The 14,311-nt window shown below is 42.8% G+C and overlaps 1 protein-coding gene across 8 annotated transcripts in view; it reads left to right on the forward strand.

The window, feature by feature from the left end:
- PTPRZ1 (protein tyrosine phosphatase receptor type Z1) overlaps nucleotides 1-14,311 on the forward strand; it is a 949,709-nt gene that overhangs the window by 437,068 nt on the left and 498,330 nt on the right. For all 8 annotated transcript variants that reach the window (XM_069629084.1, XM_069629085.1, XM_069629086.1 and 5 more), the window contains exon 6: nucleotides 9,460-9,526. In XM_069629084.1, the coding sequence (XP_069485185.1) occupies nucleotides 9,460-9,526 (67 nt within the window). The remainder of the gene's footprint in view (nucleotides 1-9,459; nucleotides 9,527-14,311) is intronic.

Below are 14,311 nucleotides of genomic sequence, written 5' to 3' on the forward strand. Positions count from 1 at the left end.
GACGGATTTGCAGCAAACCTAACCAAGTAGCATTGGCAAGGACCTGAATGCAATGTTTTGCAAATGTGTGTGTGTTTTATTTGTTGAAATGTGTCATAATGTAGGTACAAAAAATGGTGATATACCTTTGTTGACCGAGGTATAGCCGGTGGCCATGGGCAGTGGGATTAAAGTGGCCATGGCCACCAGGGACCGGCTGTGTGGTACATTTTTTATAAATCGGTATAGGTTTGAAGGGGAAAACAACTTCTGCTTGTGGCTACAACCTGATGTGCTTGACAGGATTGCAGCAAACATTCGCAAGGAGCATCAGTGAGGACCTCAAAGCATGGTTTTGCAAATCTGTCCTGTGTTTTATTTTTTCTGAAAGGTCAAAATGTAAGTACAAAAATGGTTACATAACTTTGATGCCTGCTGGGCAATAGACCTGGCCCTAAGCAAGGACAAATGTGTACTCTGATTAGCTCATTGGGGCACGGGGCATGGCCAAAGCCCTAACTCTGCTTTTCGGCTGCAGATCAGAGTGCTGGATGGGATTGTATCAAAGTTGTGAGAGGAGCATTAGCAAGGACATGAAAGGATGCTTTGTTTTTGCTGTGTTTTATTTTTTCTAAAGGGTCAAAATGTTTGTACAAACAATAGTAATATCACATTTCTGCTGTCGGCAAAGGGCATGGCCTTTGGCAAGGACAAATGTCTACTCTGATTTGCCTATTGGGGTATGCGCTGCTAATAACGACTCACATAAGTATGCTTTGCAAAAAATATGTTTGTTAAAGGAGGTTTATAGTTCTTTCATATGTGTTAAAAGAGGAATTATTAATAACTTATATACAGTGATGTAACATTATGAAACATTTTCACTTATAAAAAACCTATTCAATTGACAGAAAGAACTCTGTTAAAGAGACGTTACGGTTAAGATGTACACCCCATTGCGACTCCTCTGCCCCAGCAGTTAGCTAGTGGCCTCCCACCTTGGCACCCCTTGAGGGAAGGGGCACCAACCACACATATGGAGGGGCAGGTGGACAAAGGAAGATGTTGTGCATGTGTTAAATCTAAGGTAGAGGGTAGTGTTTCTCATGCTCCTTGATTACAGCTTCAGAAGCACTTTTAAATTGTTACCCCCCTGCAGATTGGTGTGTTGCAGTATATACAGAGTACTGTTGTTTTTTAAAGAAATTGATCAGCAGCCTCTTGTATTGCTTGCAAGGTAGCTGGTATGATTTTGTGTTCCACAGAAGTAGGCTGTGAGATTACAGCATTGGTTGAGGAAGATGAGGTGGAGGAAGACAGCCTACTACTTCTTAAGAAAGGAACAGCCTTTCTGAGAGCATTGCGGTGGTAGGATTTGGTTTGCCGCCGCATAGATGTGGTCCCCTAGGAGTACTGCCCAGGTTGTCTGCGACTAACCTTTGGTACATTTCCAACAGTGGTAAAGAACTGCCACACCCATGATTGTAGCTGGGTGCTAGAGGTAGGCACTTCTTGTACCTCATCTTGACAGATTCTTGATTGTCTTTTGAAGTATTGCACTTCTTTTGTTGTGTAGGTCCTCCAGCTGGTGGTGGCTCTTGGGGAGGAGGGATGGCAATAGCTGATGCCATTTTTAAGATAAATATCAGTTTTCCTAATATTCTTCCAAGTATGTACTGTGTGCTAGATTGTTAATGTATAATGAGTAAAAATAGGTGTAGGAGCTGTGCAAGGGTACATTTTGAGTTTCCGAGATAAGCTGAAAATGCATCTCCAAACTGTTTGTCAAACACAGTCCCATTTGCGAAGTGCGCCGGGTTCGCGGGCACCTCATCATCTCGCGTGCGAGTGCGTGATCACGTGACGCTATCCAAAAAGTCAGCGATGACATCAGACGTTCGTGTACATCGCCAAACATAAAAACTGTGGAAAAGGTTGTAATAAGTGTTAAAATGATGCTAGAAGGTGGGGATTGGCAGTTTTAAGGTGAAACATTTTTCTAAATTGGAGAAAAATGTTGCTACATATGGCTAAGAATGATATTAGTAAGTTGTAGCCAATTATGGTACCCTGGTAAAAACTAATGAAATTCACTGAAAAAAACGTTGTTAAAGGGACGCTATGTTTAAGCTGCACCAATAAAAACCCATGAAATTCATTCAGAACACATTGTTAAAGGGACTTTATGCTTACAAGTAAAACTGAAAAACCCCAGAAATTCACCATCTATGATAAGCTAAGCAACCATAACTCGCGCCACCACTGTGCACTGCTAGGACAAACACACAGTACCTCCTTTATTTCTCGCCATGTGCTCATACCTCCCCCCTACCTCCCTGCTGACAGGACGGGAGTGTGTCTGCTCCCTTGCCTCTCCTTTATTTTCTTCACTTATTTCTTTCTCTTCCCAAACTCCTTCTGGCACTTGGCCCTTCCGTCAGTTACACTCCAACAACCTGGTTCCTTGGAAGATCATTCGTCTTCCCCTATCACTTTGCACCTCCTCCTTACTTACCACAACCTCCAAAATCTCCACTACAACCAGTTCCTCAATCTCCCCCACAATTGTCCTTGCCACCTCTTTCTCAGTCTTCACCACCTCTTTCTCAGAATGTACTACCTCCTCCTCAGCTCTCTTCACCACTTCTTCCTCACACTTCACTTCCTCCTCCTACTAAATTCCTCTTCCTTACACTCTTATTTAGACTCTTACTCTGTCTTCCCTACCTCCTTACTCCTTAAACCTCAGACCTTCTCTGCACTCAAATGCCCTCTCTCTAACCCCCTTACTCTTCTCCTCCAGTCTCCACCTCTCTCTAAGATCTCTCCTCTGCCATCTAAAAATGCCCTCTCCATTCTCAAAAACACCACGGTTTACATAGGCTTTAAACCCCATTGATGTGGGCCACTCTCATTTAACTTCATTAATCTGTTCATCATTATTATATTTGTTCTTAATGTATGCTACTCTCTTGGCTTCACCCTTCTTGTCCTACAATGTGACCAGAGTGATACTAAATACTGCCTGCCATCTTGGGAATCTTTTCTGCACATGAGTAGTCGTGGGCCACTTTCACTGAGCTCCTGCCTATACGGCTCTCCTCCACTTTGCTCAGTGGTATACACATTGTAGCACACAGAACATTCTCTGACACAAAGTAATACTCAGTCATTTTGAAAAAATCCTGGGTACTGTAAATCATACATTTGGAGGCCCCTGTTCTTCCTCTAACCCTGCACCCTCTACATGAGATATTGTTAATGCCTGGCATGACTTCTCATGGGGGGAATGGTTGTTATTTGCTGTGTATGGGGTGTATTCTGTGTATCAATGAAGGAAGAGAGAGAGTTGCTGATTTAAAAGATCTCTGACTATTAAGCATGTCCCTTTAAATGGCAGGGGCTTGACAAATCCCACAGTGACAAGCCTCTGCCAATCGGGGCATGGTGGGTAAGCCATGGGATACTCCCTGCACCGTCCATGGACCCAGCATCTCTTAGTGGACTGCTACAGCCTGCCCATATGGCCTCCCAACTATTTACCAGTCAGGAAGGTGACTTTGTCACACATATAGAGGGAGTAACTGGACAGAACGTGTCTTCTGTGGATTAGTCCAGTAAAGGAACCTCTTGCCTCGCCCTTTGACTGGTTTGTCATGTCAGAAAGATCATGAAAAGGCAAAATGATGAGGAGGAATAGTGGTGATCTGAGGATTTTCATCACTGTATGTTACCCACATCGCTGATGTCTCAAAAAAAAGTAAAACTTCCTACTGCACGTCCTCAGAGGTATTCTGCCTTTCCCCTCCTTCCCTCAGAAGCTCACTGTCTCTCGAGCCCTGGTTCTCTCTAGGCTGGACTATTGCAACAGCCTCTTTCTAAATGTACCTGCCTCTAGACTCCGCCTTTTGCAACTTATCCAGAACAGGACTGCAATGCTTGTCTTTGGCCTCAAGCACTGGGATCGTATCTCCCCAGCCCTGAAATCTCTTAATTGGCTCTCAGTGGCTGCAAGGAATAAATTCAAAACCCTCTGCATCGCCCACAAGGCTTTCTGGGGCCTGGGTCCAAAATACCTTCAGCTGTCCCTGCGTAAATACCTTGCCTCTCGAGCCCTTCGCTCCTCCACCTCTTAACTCCCTCAGGCTCAGCTATTTTTCTAAGAAACAAGCTAGGGGCAGATTTCTGTCTTCAGCTGTGGCCACCCTCTGGAACAGCCTCCCTGCCACACTTAAAGTTGAGGAGAACCATCTCCAGTTCCGGAAGCACCTCAAGACCTTCCTCTTTGCTTCTGCCTTCTCTCCTCCTCTCCCCTGTTGATCTGTTCTGTATTGGCATTGTGCATCTGGTCTCCCTTTGTCTTTAGGGCCCAGGTACCTGCTCACCCTGCCACCCTCCCGCACTGCCTCCCGACAATCCCTTGTACTGGGGGCTGCATCTGTAACCATACAGTCCCCCCTTTTTCTTTTTGCACACTTATTCAGACACAGCCTGTCTGTTTCCTTATTCCTAGCACTTGCCACTTGCTGGCTGCATTACCATTTTTTGTTGCCTTTGTTATTTATTTATTTATTTATTTGTGTCTTATTTACTTATTTCTATTTTTGCACAGCACTTTCCACCTCTCCCCCCCTCCCTTGCACTTTCTCCTCTCCCTCTCCCATGCACTTGCTCGTTCTCCATGGCACTGGGCCTAGTAAGATCGTTGTTTTGTTCTCCCTTGTTCCCCTCCCTTGCCTCATCGCGCTCTGAAACACTTTTTTATGAGCACGATACAAATAAACTATCAATATCAATATCAATACCCACCCACTCTCTGCACCATATAAGTGATGAGATTTGAATAGTGGTGATTTGAGGATTTCCCTCACTATATGTTACTGTATGTTGCACACTCGCTTTACTACATACATGTTATCCTTGTGAATGGGCATAATTTTAAAGAGACTGGAAATCCTGTTCAATGCACTAGTTGGCATGGCTGTCAAGAGCCAGATAAATCCCACATGTACCAAAAAGAATTACATAAATAGTCACTCACTCTGGCTGAGACCTTCCTGTCAAGCTTATGGAACCAGGGCCCTGGAATAATGTTACCTTCAGAAAAGTCCTTATCACACAACTTGTCGAGGTTTTCATGATTTCATAACCACTACATCATCTAAGGTGATTATTTTGTGCTAATGCCTTTCTATGACTGACAAGCCCAACACCAGAGAAAGAATATTTCCGTTTTCACTGAAGTGACTGCACATTGAAGTGTTGATTGTGTATAATGGTTTTCAATGGAAACCATGCACAACAGACCTCTTTGGGTACTGCGGACAAGAGTTGGTGGCAATGCTTTGTAAGAGTTGGTGGCAATACATAGTGGTTTCAACGTATGAGTGTAGAAGTAGCTCTCCAGTTATAGGCGTGGGGCTACTTTGCTTCAGTGTTTAATTTGGCGAGGTTGTGTCGTCCAGAACTTAACGCTGAATCGGTCATCTTTTACTGACCCTCATGTAGAAAGCGCTGTGATAATCTGGCAGAGACATCAGTGGCTCAGCCCCCTTGCTCTTCAGAAAAGATTTGCTTTTACAAGGGGTCCCAGGGAAATCCTTGAAAGGATTGGTAAGCCTTTTTTTTTTGTATTTGTTTATTATTTATATTGCGCACCGAACCCTGAGGTAACTGGGCGCTGAAGAACTTGGTGGTTACATACAAAGATGAACAGAAAACAGTGGCATATGTATTTGACTAATGGTTACAGAAAGGTCGGGTTGTTTACAGGAGACTTTTACATAGCATACAGTTCATCACAGGGGACACAGGGGACATTTACATAGTATAAGCAGAAGTGCAAAGCGAGTAATCATAAGTAATCAGCATAATGAGTGACTCCTCGTTGGTAGTGAAAGCTACCCTAAACAAGGGTGGCGCCTCATTGGAGAGGTTTGCTGTTCAACCAGTTTTTGATCCCAGATTTGAACGGTAGGAGGGCGGGTTCTTGTCTCAAGGTTAGTGGAATGGAGTTCCAGCGTTTAGCTGCTTGGACTGGGAAGCTTGCTCCTTCCGTAGATTTTAGGTTGAATCTGGGTATTGCCAGGCAGTTGGAGAGGGCTGATCTGGTGGGGCGAGAGGAATGATGCTTGTGGATTTTGTCATATAGGTATTTGGGGGCTGTGTTCGCAAGGCACTTGTGTGCTATTACTAGGGTGCGGAGCATGATTCTGTCATCGTGAGTCTGTCTTGATGATGAGTTACCGAAAACAAAAGTTGCAATGCACTCCATTGATCCTCAGATCCAATTTTCTATCCGGAAATTAAGATCTGCATTTCTCTTGATGAAGAAACCTGGGCACTGCCATAGGCAGAGGTTGCTAGGAATTGAGTTTCATGTCACTGTGTGCAGCAGCTGCCTCTAAACATGTGTTGCTGTTTCTCCCTCTGGAACTCGGTGAGGATCATATGATGACACTCTGGTGATACACAGGCTTCTGGCACAGTTCACAATGTAGCTTATTATATGACACTACCAATAAACCCTAGAGCAAGAATCTGTTTTAGCTAAATTAGGTCCCTGTACATTAAAGCATATCAGGCACCGGGTTATATCACCCCATGACTGTCATGTAAATGTGTGCAAAATGATAATTCCTCCCATGAAATGATGTGTCATTCAAGATATCCAGCTCCACAAACACACACAATTTCGCTTTTTTCATTTACACAAAATGACAATATTTTACAGCAGAGCAGTTTTGCACTATACATTTCTGGAGCAAGTACATGCGTGTTATATTATCCACAAAAAGCGTAGCAATGTTTTGGTTTGGTGGCAAATATTTGCACACCAGTTAGAGGCGCTGAGACTAAACTACGGTGTCGCAATTAATCCCCCATCTAATGTGCATGATTACTCTTCACAGATCCTTTTGTGTGATGCCACCTCTGCATAATTGCCTTTGGCAAAAAGGGGCCATTGCATATTCATGATGCAACTAGGAATGAATAGAGCGCAGGCACAGTTTGGAAACCCTTGACTGCGAAATTCGTATTTAGGATTCTATTCTTCTCTACTCCCAAACCCCTCTTGTGTTTTTTTCTATGCTTTCTTTTTTCCACTACCCTGTTTTATTTTTATGTAGCGTTGTACGAGCCTGAAAGTTTGGCCAGGAGCCCCAAATTCCCAGCTGATGAAGTTGCAATCCTGATGCAGGTGCTGCCCACGACCTGGATTAGGCTCAGCCATTGGGAGGTCAGATCTGGCCCCGGAGCATTGTTAAAGTGCGTCATAACTGCCACACATTGTGTGCAGGCCCAGCATCAGTGGGATGTATGTCGTGCCATGCAGTAGGGTTGCTTCAAAGTCTGCAAGTGGCGGTGCATGTCAAGCCCTACACCCAAAAGAGTGTTCTAGCAACAGTTGCTGGTTTGTGAAATGTTCACATTTTCTAGTAATAAACTCAGAAATGTGCACTGGAGAAACAGAAATCGTTTAAGGTATCATGCAATTTTAGACTAAGTTCATACATGATATGTTGCACCAGTGAGTTATACCATGGAACATGCATGGAACGCTTAGTAGCAACATGTGTTGTAAAGTGCCAGGCCATGACCTGAATTGCTCTCTTTTCCTCTTCTATACGAATTTTGAGTGTTTGAAAACATATCCAGACCTCTGAAAAGCACATTTTAGATGTTACATTTTAACCGTTTTGATGTTAGTATTTGTAAACTAAACTACATTTTTTACCAAATATAGAAGCTGGTAGATGTATTTGAAAGATTTGCTATGGGATGCCACTATGAGAGTGAAATATAAAATGGCATGAAGGCATTCTGTGTTTGTGTTCCAGCGGTAACTGTTAAGCGCAGTATCATAGAAAGGGCAGTCTAGTATATTTCTGCGGTGCTAGTATCTTGGCAATAATTTGCAAATGTTCAAAATGCCGTACAAGCCCTTGTTGTTAATGCTTTAATTACTGGGCATAACACTGTGTGTAGTAAAACACCAGAATTGTATAGCAGAGCGATACTACAAATAATACAAACTTAAGAAAATATTCAATTTCAATGCCTTAAAAAAATGTAATTCTCTAGTTGTGAGAAATGGATTGTGAAAAGCAGTAACCGCACCACTCAGTGTCTTCGTTCAATTATTGAGTACATGAAGAGCCTCTCCAGATGATTTCATTATTGTCTCTGTTTGGAAGGCTACTCTCAAATTCAGTAGCCTCCGCCATCGCATCCAAGCCTCGTTATCATTGGTCTGGAGTCATGGAATTGTCAGGCAGCAATTTATTTTTGAATTCGTGTCATTGTCAGTCAGTTAGGCCCTGATTTATGGAATTATTTGCGTTTAAAACTGAGATTTCCACGCAGAAAGGCATGCCATGAATCAGGGCCTTAATGTCCACAGTGAAGAACTGTGTTTCCAGGCATCTCAGTTATAGCCCATGAGCCATCTTTCATTGCCAGTAGACAAATGGCTTCTGTATTTTTGTGTTATTAAGTGCTTATGGGTAGTGGAACAAGCCTTTTACACTATCCATTAATAAAGACATTTAAATCAAAACTTAATTCATACTACATCAATATTTAAAAGAGGAGAAACATTTATCAAATGATTACTGGATATTATCATCCATGGTCTTACTCTTTGTGCCCCTAAACTTGCTGATGCGCTTCCAAATTGGATTTTGCTCACCCTTTTTGTAGATGAAGTTGGTGGTCACATTAGACTGACTACATGTACCTTTCACTAACATATCGTGTATATATTCGGAGAAATGTCAGATGAATTGTTTGAAATTCAATGGAATAATTATTTTTTCTAATTCACTTTCCAATACTTTGAAATTCCTGAGTACACGACCTTTAATTCTTAGAGCGAGGCGCTCAGTGAGACCTTGTGCGTTTGTATTTTCGAATTTGCTTGTACTTTTTCCATTTTCCCCTCCACATTCCACTTTGCAAGTGGTGTTTAGCATGTGATTCGTCTGGATCAGTTGCAACACCAGGGCGGATTCCATAGGAATCCATGTATTGTATGCCTGCATGAAATCCTCATGCATGTGCACAAGGAAGCACACTGACGAGATGGAGGAGGTCTGCATGGCACTGATGTTATCTCTCCTTGGTGCCACTCCACCCTCTCGTCATTGCCCCAAATGTGCCTTTACAGTAAAAAGAGGTGTAAAAACATAATCCTGCCATTTTGTGTCTCCATTGAATGCGCTGCCCCATTTAAAATGATGAGAGGTTTTGTGTTTTGTATGTTACTGTTTTCTTTCTTACTACTGTACATGTGTATATCTCTAAGGTTGCAATAGCTTAACCTAAAAATGAAACGTGTTTCTTTGAATTGTTTTTAGACTTTGAAAAATGGATGCTCCTATTTTTGACACATATCCGGGGTGCAAAACCCCAACTGTGATGACTATTGTAAACTGTGAAAACCTGCTTTTAAAAATGTAAATCTATTCAATTCACCAGATTGGCCCGGAAGATAATGCGGAATACAGTGCAATTATCGAAGGTGTAGACAATGTGGGACGCTTTGGTAAGTTCAAGCTGGTTTGCAAAATGTGATATAATCATGCATAGCTGTTTGTAATTTTATGGTGCAAAAGAAGAAGCCCAAAAAATTAGAAATTGGTGTTTTGAAGCAACCTGAATGCTCGTCATTTTTAAAGTAACACCAATGAGAGATTACCTTTGTGCACTCAAAACGAAGGAATTGCATCCGTTGGAAACCATGCCTCTGCTCAGCATTCGCTATATCACGCAGCCTTCTCATTTAACTGCGTGCTCTGGTTGGTACTCCACTCATTGCGAGTCTTCAATAGACCAGCCTGCTGTCCGACCTCATTGTAGACAAACGGCGGCCCAGCATTCTTGTATTGTCTGCGAGCACTGCAACATATTTATTTGTTCCTGCAGGCATTTGCACAATTTTCTTAGTTTGGGCTATTAGGTGGTGCTGTAAGTGCTGCCTAAAAGCCAGAACTATAGTCATGGGAAATTAGGAGCGGTAAGAGATGGGGTGCTAGAAGGGACGTGCAACCTGTAGGTGTTGTTTGTTTTTTACCATCCATTGAGCATCCATGGCCATGCTTGCCCTCTTAGCCATTAACCCTCTACCTGCCCCTCCCCCCACAAAACAAGTCTCTCTGGAGTATCTCTGTGTTGACGCTGTGCTTTGTGTTGAGCGCTTCGGAAGTTTAATGGGTTCACTGCAGCAATAAACTAGCTCCTTCTGTAACATAAAGGTCTGAACCAAGTGTGTCTTTAGCCTGTAGCGGAAAGGCCCAACAAATCAGTATTGCAAAAAATAATCCAATGAGCCAATAAAGAGCATGGGAGCAAGAAAAACTAAAGTGTATTACATGCAACCGCAGCTGGGAACAATTTACAAATCATTCAACATTACATCATAAAATGGCGGTTTATATAAGGAGAAGTGGGGTTGATTCTTGCAAAATGTTTCAAGGTGCATGTAAATTCACATTCGCCGATTGGACAGTCTCGGTTGTGCTATAGGTGAATCCATACAATGCCTAGCCCGATTGGCCTATGCTATTCCGTGCGAGCATTCTAATAATACCTTGTGGTAATGATCTCATGGTGGGGTCATCTAGTTTCACACAGATTTGATTGGACAGTTGGCAATGTAAATGTTTCACATACTGCTTGGTTTCGCATTGGCTATGTCTCTTCGAATGTTCTGAGGTGGGTCGCTTCCATCATGATTAGCCAATCGTATTGGGAGGTGTGCACAGTGTTGCAAGAAAAAAGAATACTTCACATCCTTTCTCATGGGACTCAAAAGTTGGCACTGACTTACCGGTCTGGTACCCAGTGAATTAATCGCTGAAGAAAACATTGAGGGGCACTCAATATTTCTTTTTTAGCCCACTTTTCAACATGTTCCCCAAATATTCTAGGACTGGACTTTGTTTATATAACTGCACTAGTCCTATAATATATTGGGGAGGGTCTTAAGTGGTTTAAAAAATAATATCGAGTACCCCTCGATGTTTTTTCCCAGCAACAAAGTCACATATAACCACCGTTCTCACCCTAGTGCCTGTTCAATTGACAGCTAGTATTACGACTTCTTGTTGGAAACATGTTACCATTCTCCTTCCTTTCTAATGATGTGCCTGCATGACTTCATGGAGCGTGCTTCTTGGCCTCTTGCTCTGGGACCATGTGCACGTCTAATAGTGTATTTGTTTATGCATGAAGTTGAATGGCCCTATTACTTATGAATACCTATAATTCAGGGGTTTTCAGTAATCAATGTTTAATATATTCCCTATTATGTACAAGGACCTCTTGGCTTCTCTTGCTTCTGGGTACTGATCTCTTCCTTGGTTGGGGTGCTCACGTTGTTCTGTATTTGTACTTCCACTCCTAGGTGGATGTTTTCCTACAGGGGCAGCATGTGTCTTCTCCCTGATCAACTTGTCTCGTGCACCCTTCTGCTCACTTTCTTGTTCTCTGCAGCTGTAACACAATTTGCAAGCTGTTGCCATCTTGTTTTCCGTTAGGACCATTACGGCAGGGATTGGAAGAGGCCAATTTCCTGCATACAGAAAAGTACATCTGCTGGTTTTGCCAATACTTGTTCAAGATTCAATGGAAAATATTTTAGCAAAAATGCATCTAGGGAAAACAGTATCAGTAACAATGTCATCAAGCATCAGGCAGATGGATTAAAATGCATCTTATTTTGCTACTAAAATGTAGACAAGTTACTTTCGACCAGCACGCCGCAGCTTTCCTCTGTCATGGTTTAAATGTTATTTTCTTAAGGTGTAGATGTTTAGAGTACAAGTAATTAAGAATCAATACGCAGACATGCAAAAGTTTTGTCTTTTACAGAGCATTTAATTAAACCCTGAAACATAACATTGCAGGTGACTATCGTAGCGAGAGAAAGGGTGTGAATCCATGTGGGACTGGTGCATGAAGGCTTTCTTGGAAAGAACAGGCGCTGCCTGATACTTTTTAAAGAAGTTGGAGGGAGTGTTATACACAGATCCAGTCATTAAAACACCACTTGGGACCCGACGAAGCTTTTATAAAAAGTCACCAACCTTTTACGGAAGACAGAAGGAACACTCACAAAAAATTGTTAGACAATTATTTTGTCTCTTGATTTAAGAACAGGACAAGTGACTCTTGCACATTTTATTGATGAGTGTGCCTCCCTGCCCCACCCAAGGAAGCCTCGCTTGTGGGCATGGTCCCCTTCTCTTCCAGTAAGAGGAGGATATCCCTCCTGTGAGCAAACCCCTATGCCAATCAGATCTAATACTGATAGCATCAAAGTACCATCAGAATCCCCACTCTGGGTCGAGCTTATGATGGTAAACGAAGGGATGCACCTTGTTGTGTGGAGCTACATTTGCCAGGCTTGAACCCTACATTCTGTTGAGCTTTTATGTACCTTAATTGTGACTTTCAGTGAAGATTGAGTCCTGTACACTTTGCTCAGTCCTGTGCTCCTGCTATAATGTATAACTCTGATAACGTATTTTTAAATACTTAAAATGTGGGTGCTTTCTAAGTCAGTGTAACATTTCAAAACAAATCAATGGAATGTTCTCAGATTCGTCTAGTGCGAGAACATGTTCTTTTATGCTGCAAAACCCAGTGCATCGGCACATAGGTTGCCATGGCTACAAACCGTCTCTTGCATCTCTTAACGCTCACGATCATATCGTTTTTATCAGCTCACAGTTCAACTGCATGAAACCCTAAATATAATTTGAAATTTAGATATCTTTTTCTAAAGGCAAGTATTTCAGGGATTCTGAACCCGTAACTTGTTTGGTCTTTACTGTTAAGCCTACACAATCCTATCAGTATGGGGAAAACCGAGCGGAATAAGCATACGCATGTGTGATAGTATCCGGAAAATCCATCTTGAGGGAGCTCCCCAGTAGCTTCCTGGAGAACGAGGGAAGTAGGTGAGAATCAATCATGTCAAATTGTGATGAGTTTGTCTTAAAGGGGAGCCATATCAACATCTAGATCCTGACTTCCGGAATGCCAAATCACTGCACTGTCTCCCAGGTGACACAAGGGCCTTTGATGTAGTCAGAAGAGTCAGAGAATCCCCTTTGAGAGAAAGTCCGGTTTGAGTGTTACTGAATTTGAAGGGATGTGCACATGGGACTTGGAGCCCCTCCAAACAGATCCTAAGGTCCAGCATGTCACCAGTCATTCAATCATCCTCAGAAGAGACCCCAACAGTGCCCTGAGCATCAGGAGAGGGAGCTCACCAACATATCCCGAAAAAAAGCCCCAGCATTCACCACCAGTAAAGCAGGCATCTCTCTCAGCCTAGCCTGCAAAGAAAAGGCGACTGCGATACCTCCCCCAGACAGGGTTCACAGACCAGCAGGTCTCAGACCCAACAGGACCGAGATCCCACCAGAGTGACCATTGTCACTGAGCACCTAGGTTAGAGGTGGGTCACAAGATCAACTTTCTTCATCACCAACCAGCTTCATTTCCCCAGTCCCAGTCACCAGCATCTGCTTCCAAGAAATATCAGCGGACAGTAGCTGATTCTTGCATTTTATCAATCTTTTTACTGGGTTGAAGACCAAAGAGGAAAAACACAGTACGGATTGCCACAGAAACATACAACCCTCTTTTAGAAATCAAAATCCTTATAATTGAAAATAAATCACCACACTACTCATAACTGAATGCCATTCATATATGCTGAGAAAGGAAAATGCCTAGGTCAGTAGGTAAAAGTAAAATAAAAAGATACAGCTATGTACTAAAGGGGGGGTTTGAGATAAATAAATGGGTCGTTAAGCTCCTTAAACTGGGTGAAGTGCTACACTGATGACGCCACTAACGGATCTGCCAAATCATTTCTGATTGCATTATCAGCAGTTCTAATGTTGTTGCTTTTAGACACTGATGCCAGGCATCAAAATGAGTCTGCATCCAGGAGACAGGTTTCCCAACTTTATCCCGTTAGTTGGAGGGTTGTGACTGCCGCTATAACATCCTGGAAGCTGTTGGAAACATGAAACTCTGTTTTGGGAGATCACACTCGACAGCACGCTTTTTCGTAGAATAGAAGCCGGGGGTACAGAAATCCGCTCTTTTCCTCCCTGGTTGTAGACCCACGTTGGCTCACCAACCACTGTCAGCCTCTAGACACAGCCCTGGCAAGCAAGTGGACTCTCACTTCTGTTGCATTTTCACTGCATAACTGAAGCTTCCAAGAGTCTTCCTTCCAGGGCTTTTGTATTGTGACAGCCCCAGTTTGCCGGCACACCCACAGACATTGAATACGCATGTTGCAAACTCT

This window comes from Ambystoma mexicanum, chromosome 12 (genome assembly GCF_040938575.1).
Source record: "Ambystoma mexicanum isolate Mex_15411 chromosome 12, UKY_AmexF1_1, whole genome shotgun sequence".
NCBI lineage: Eukaryota > Metazoa > Chordata > Amphibia > Caudata > Ambystomatidae > Ambystoma > Ambystoma mexicanum.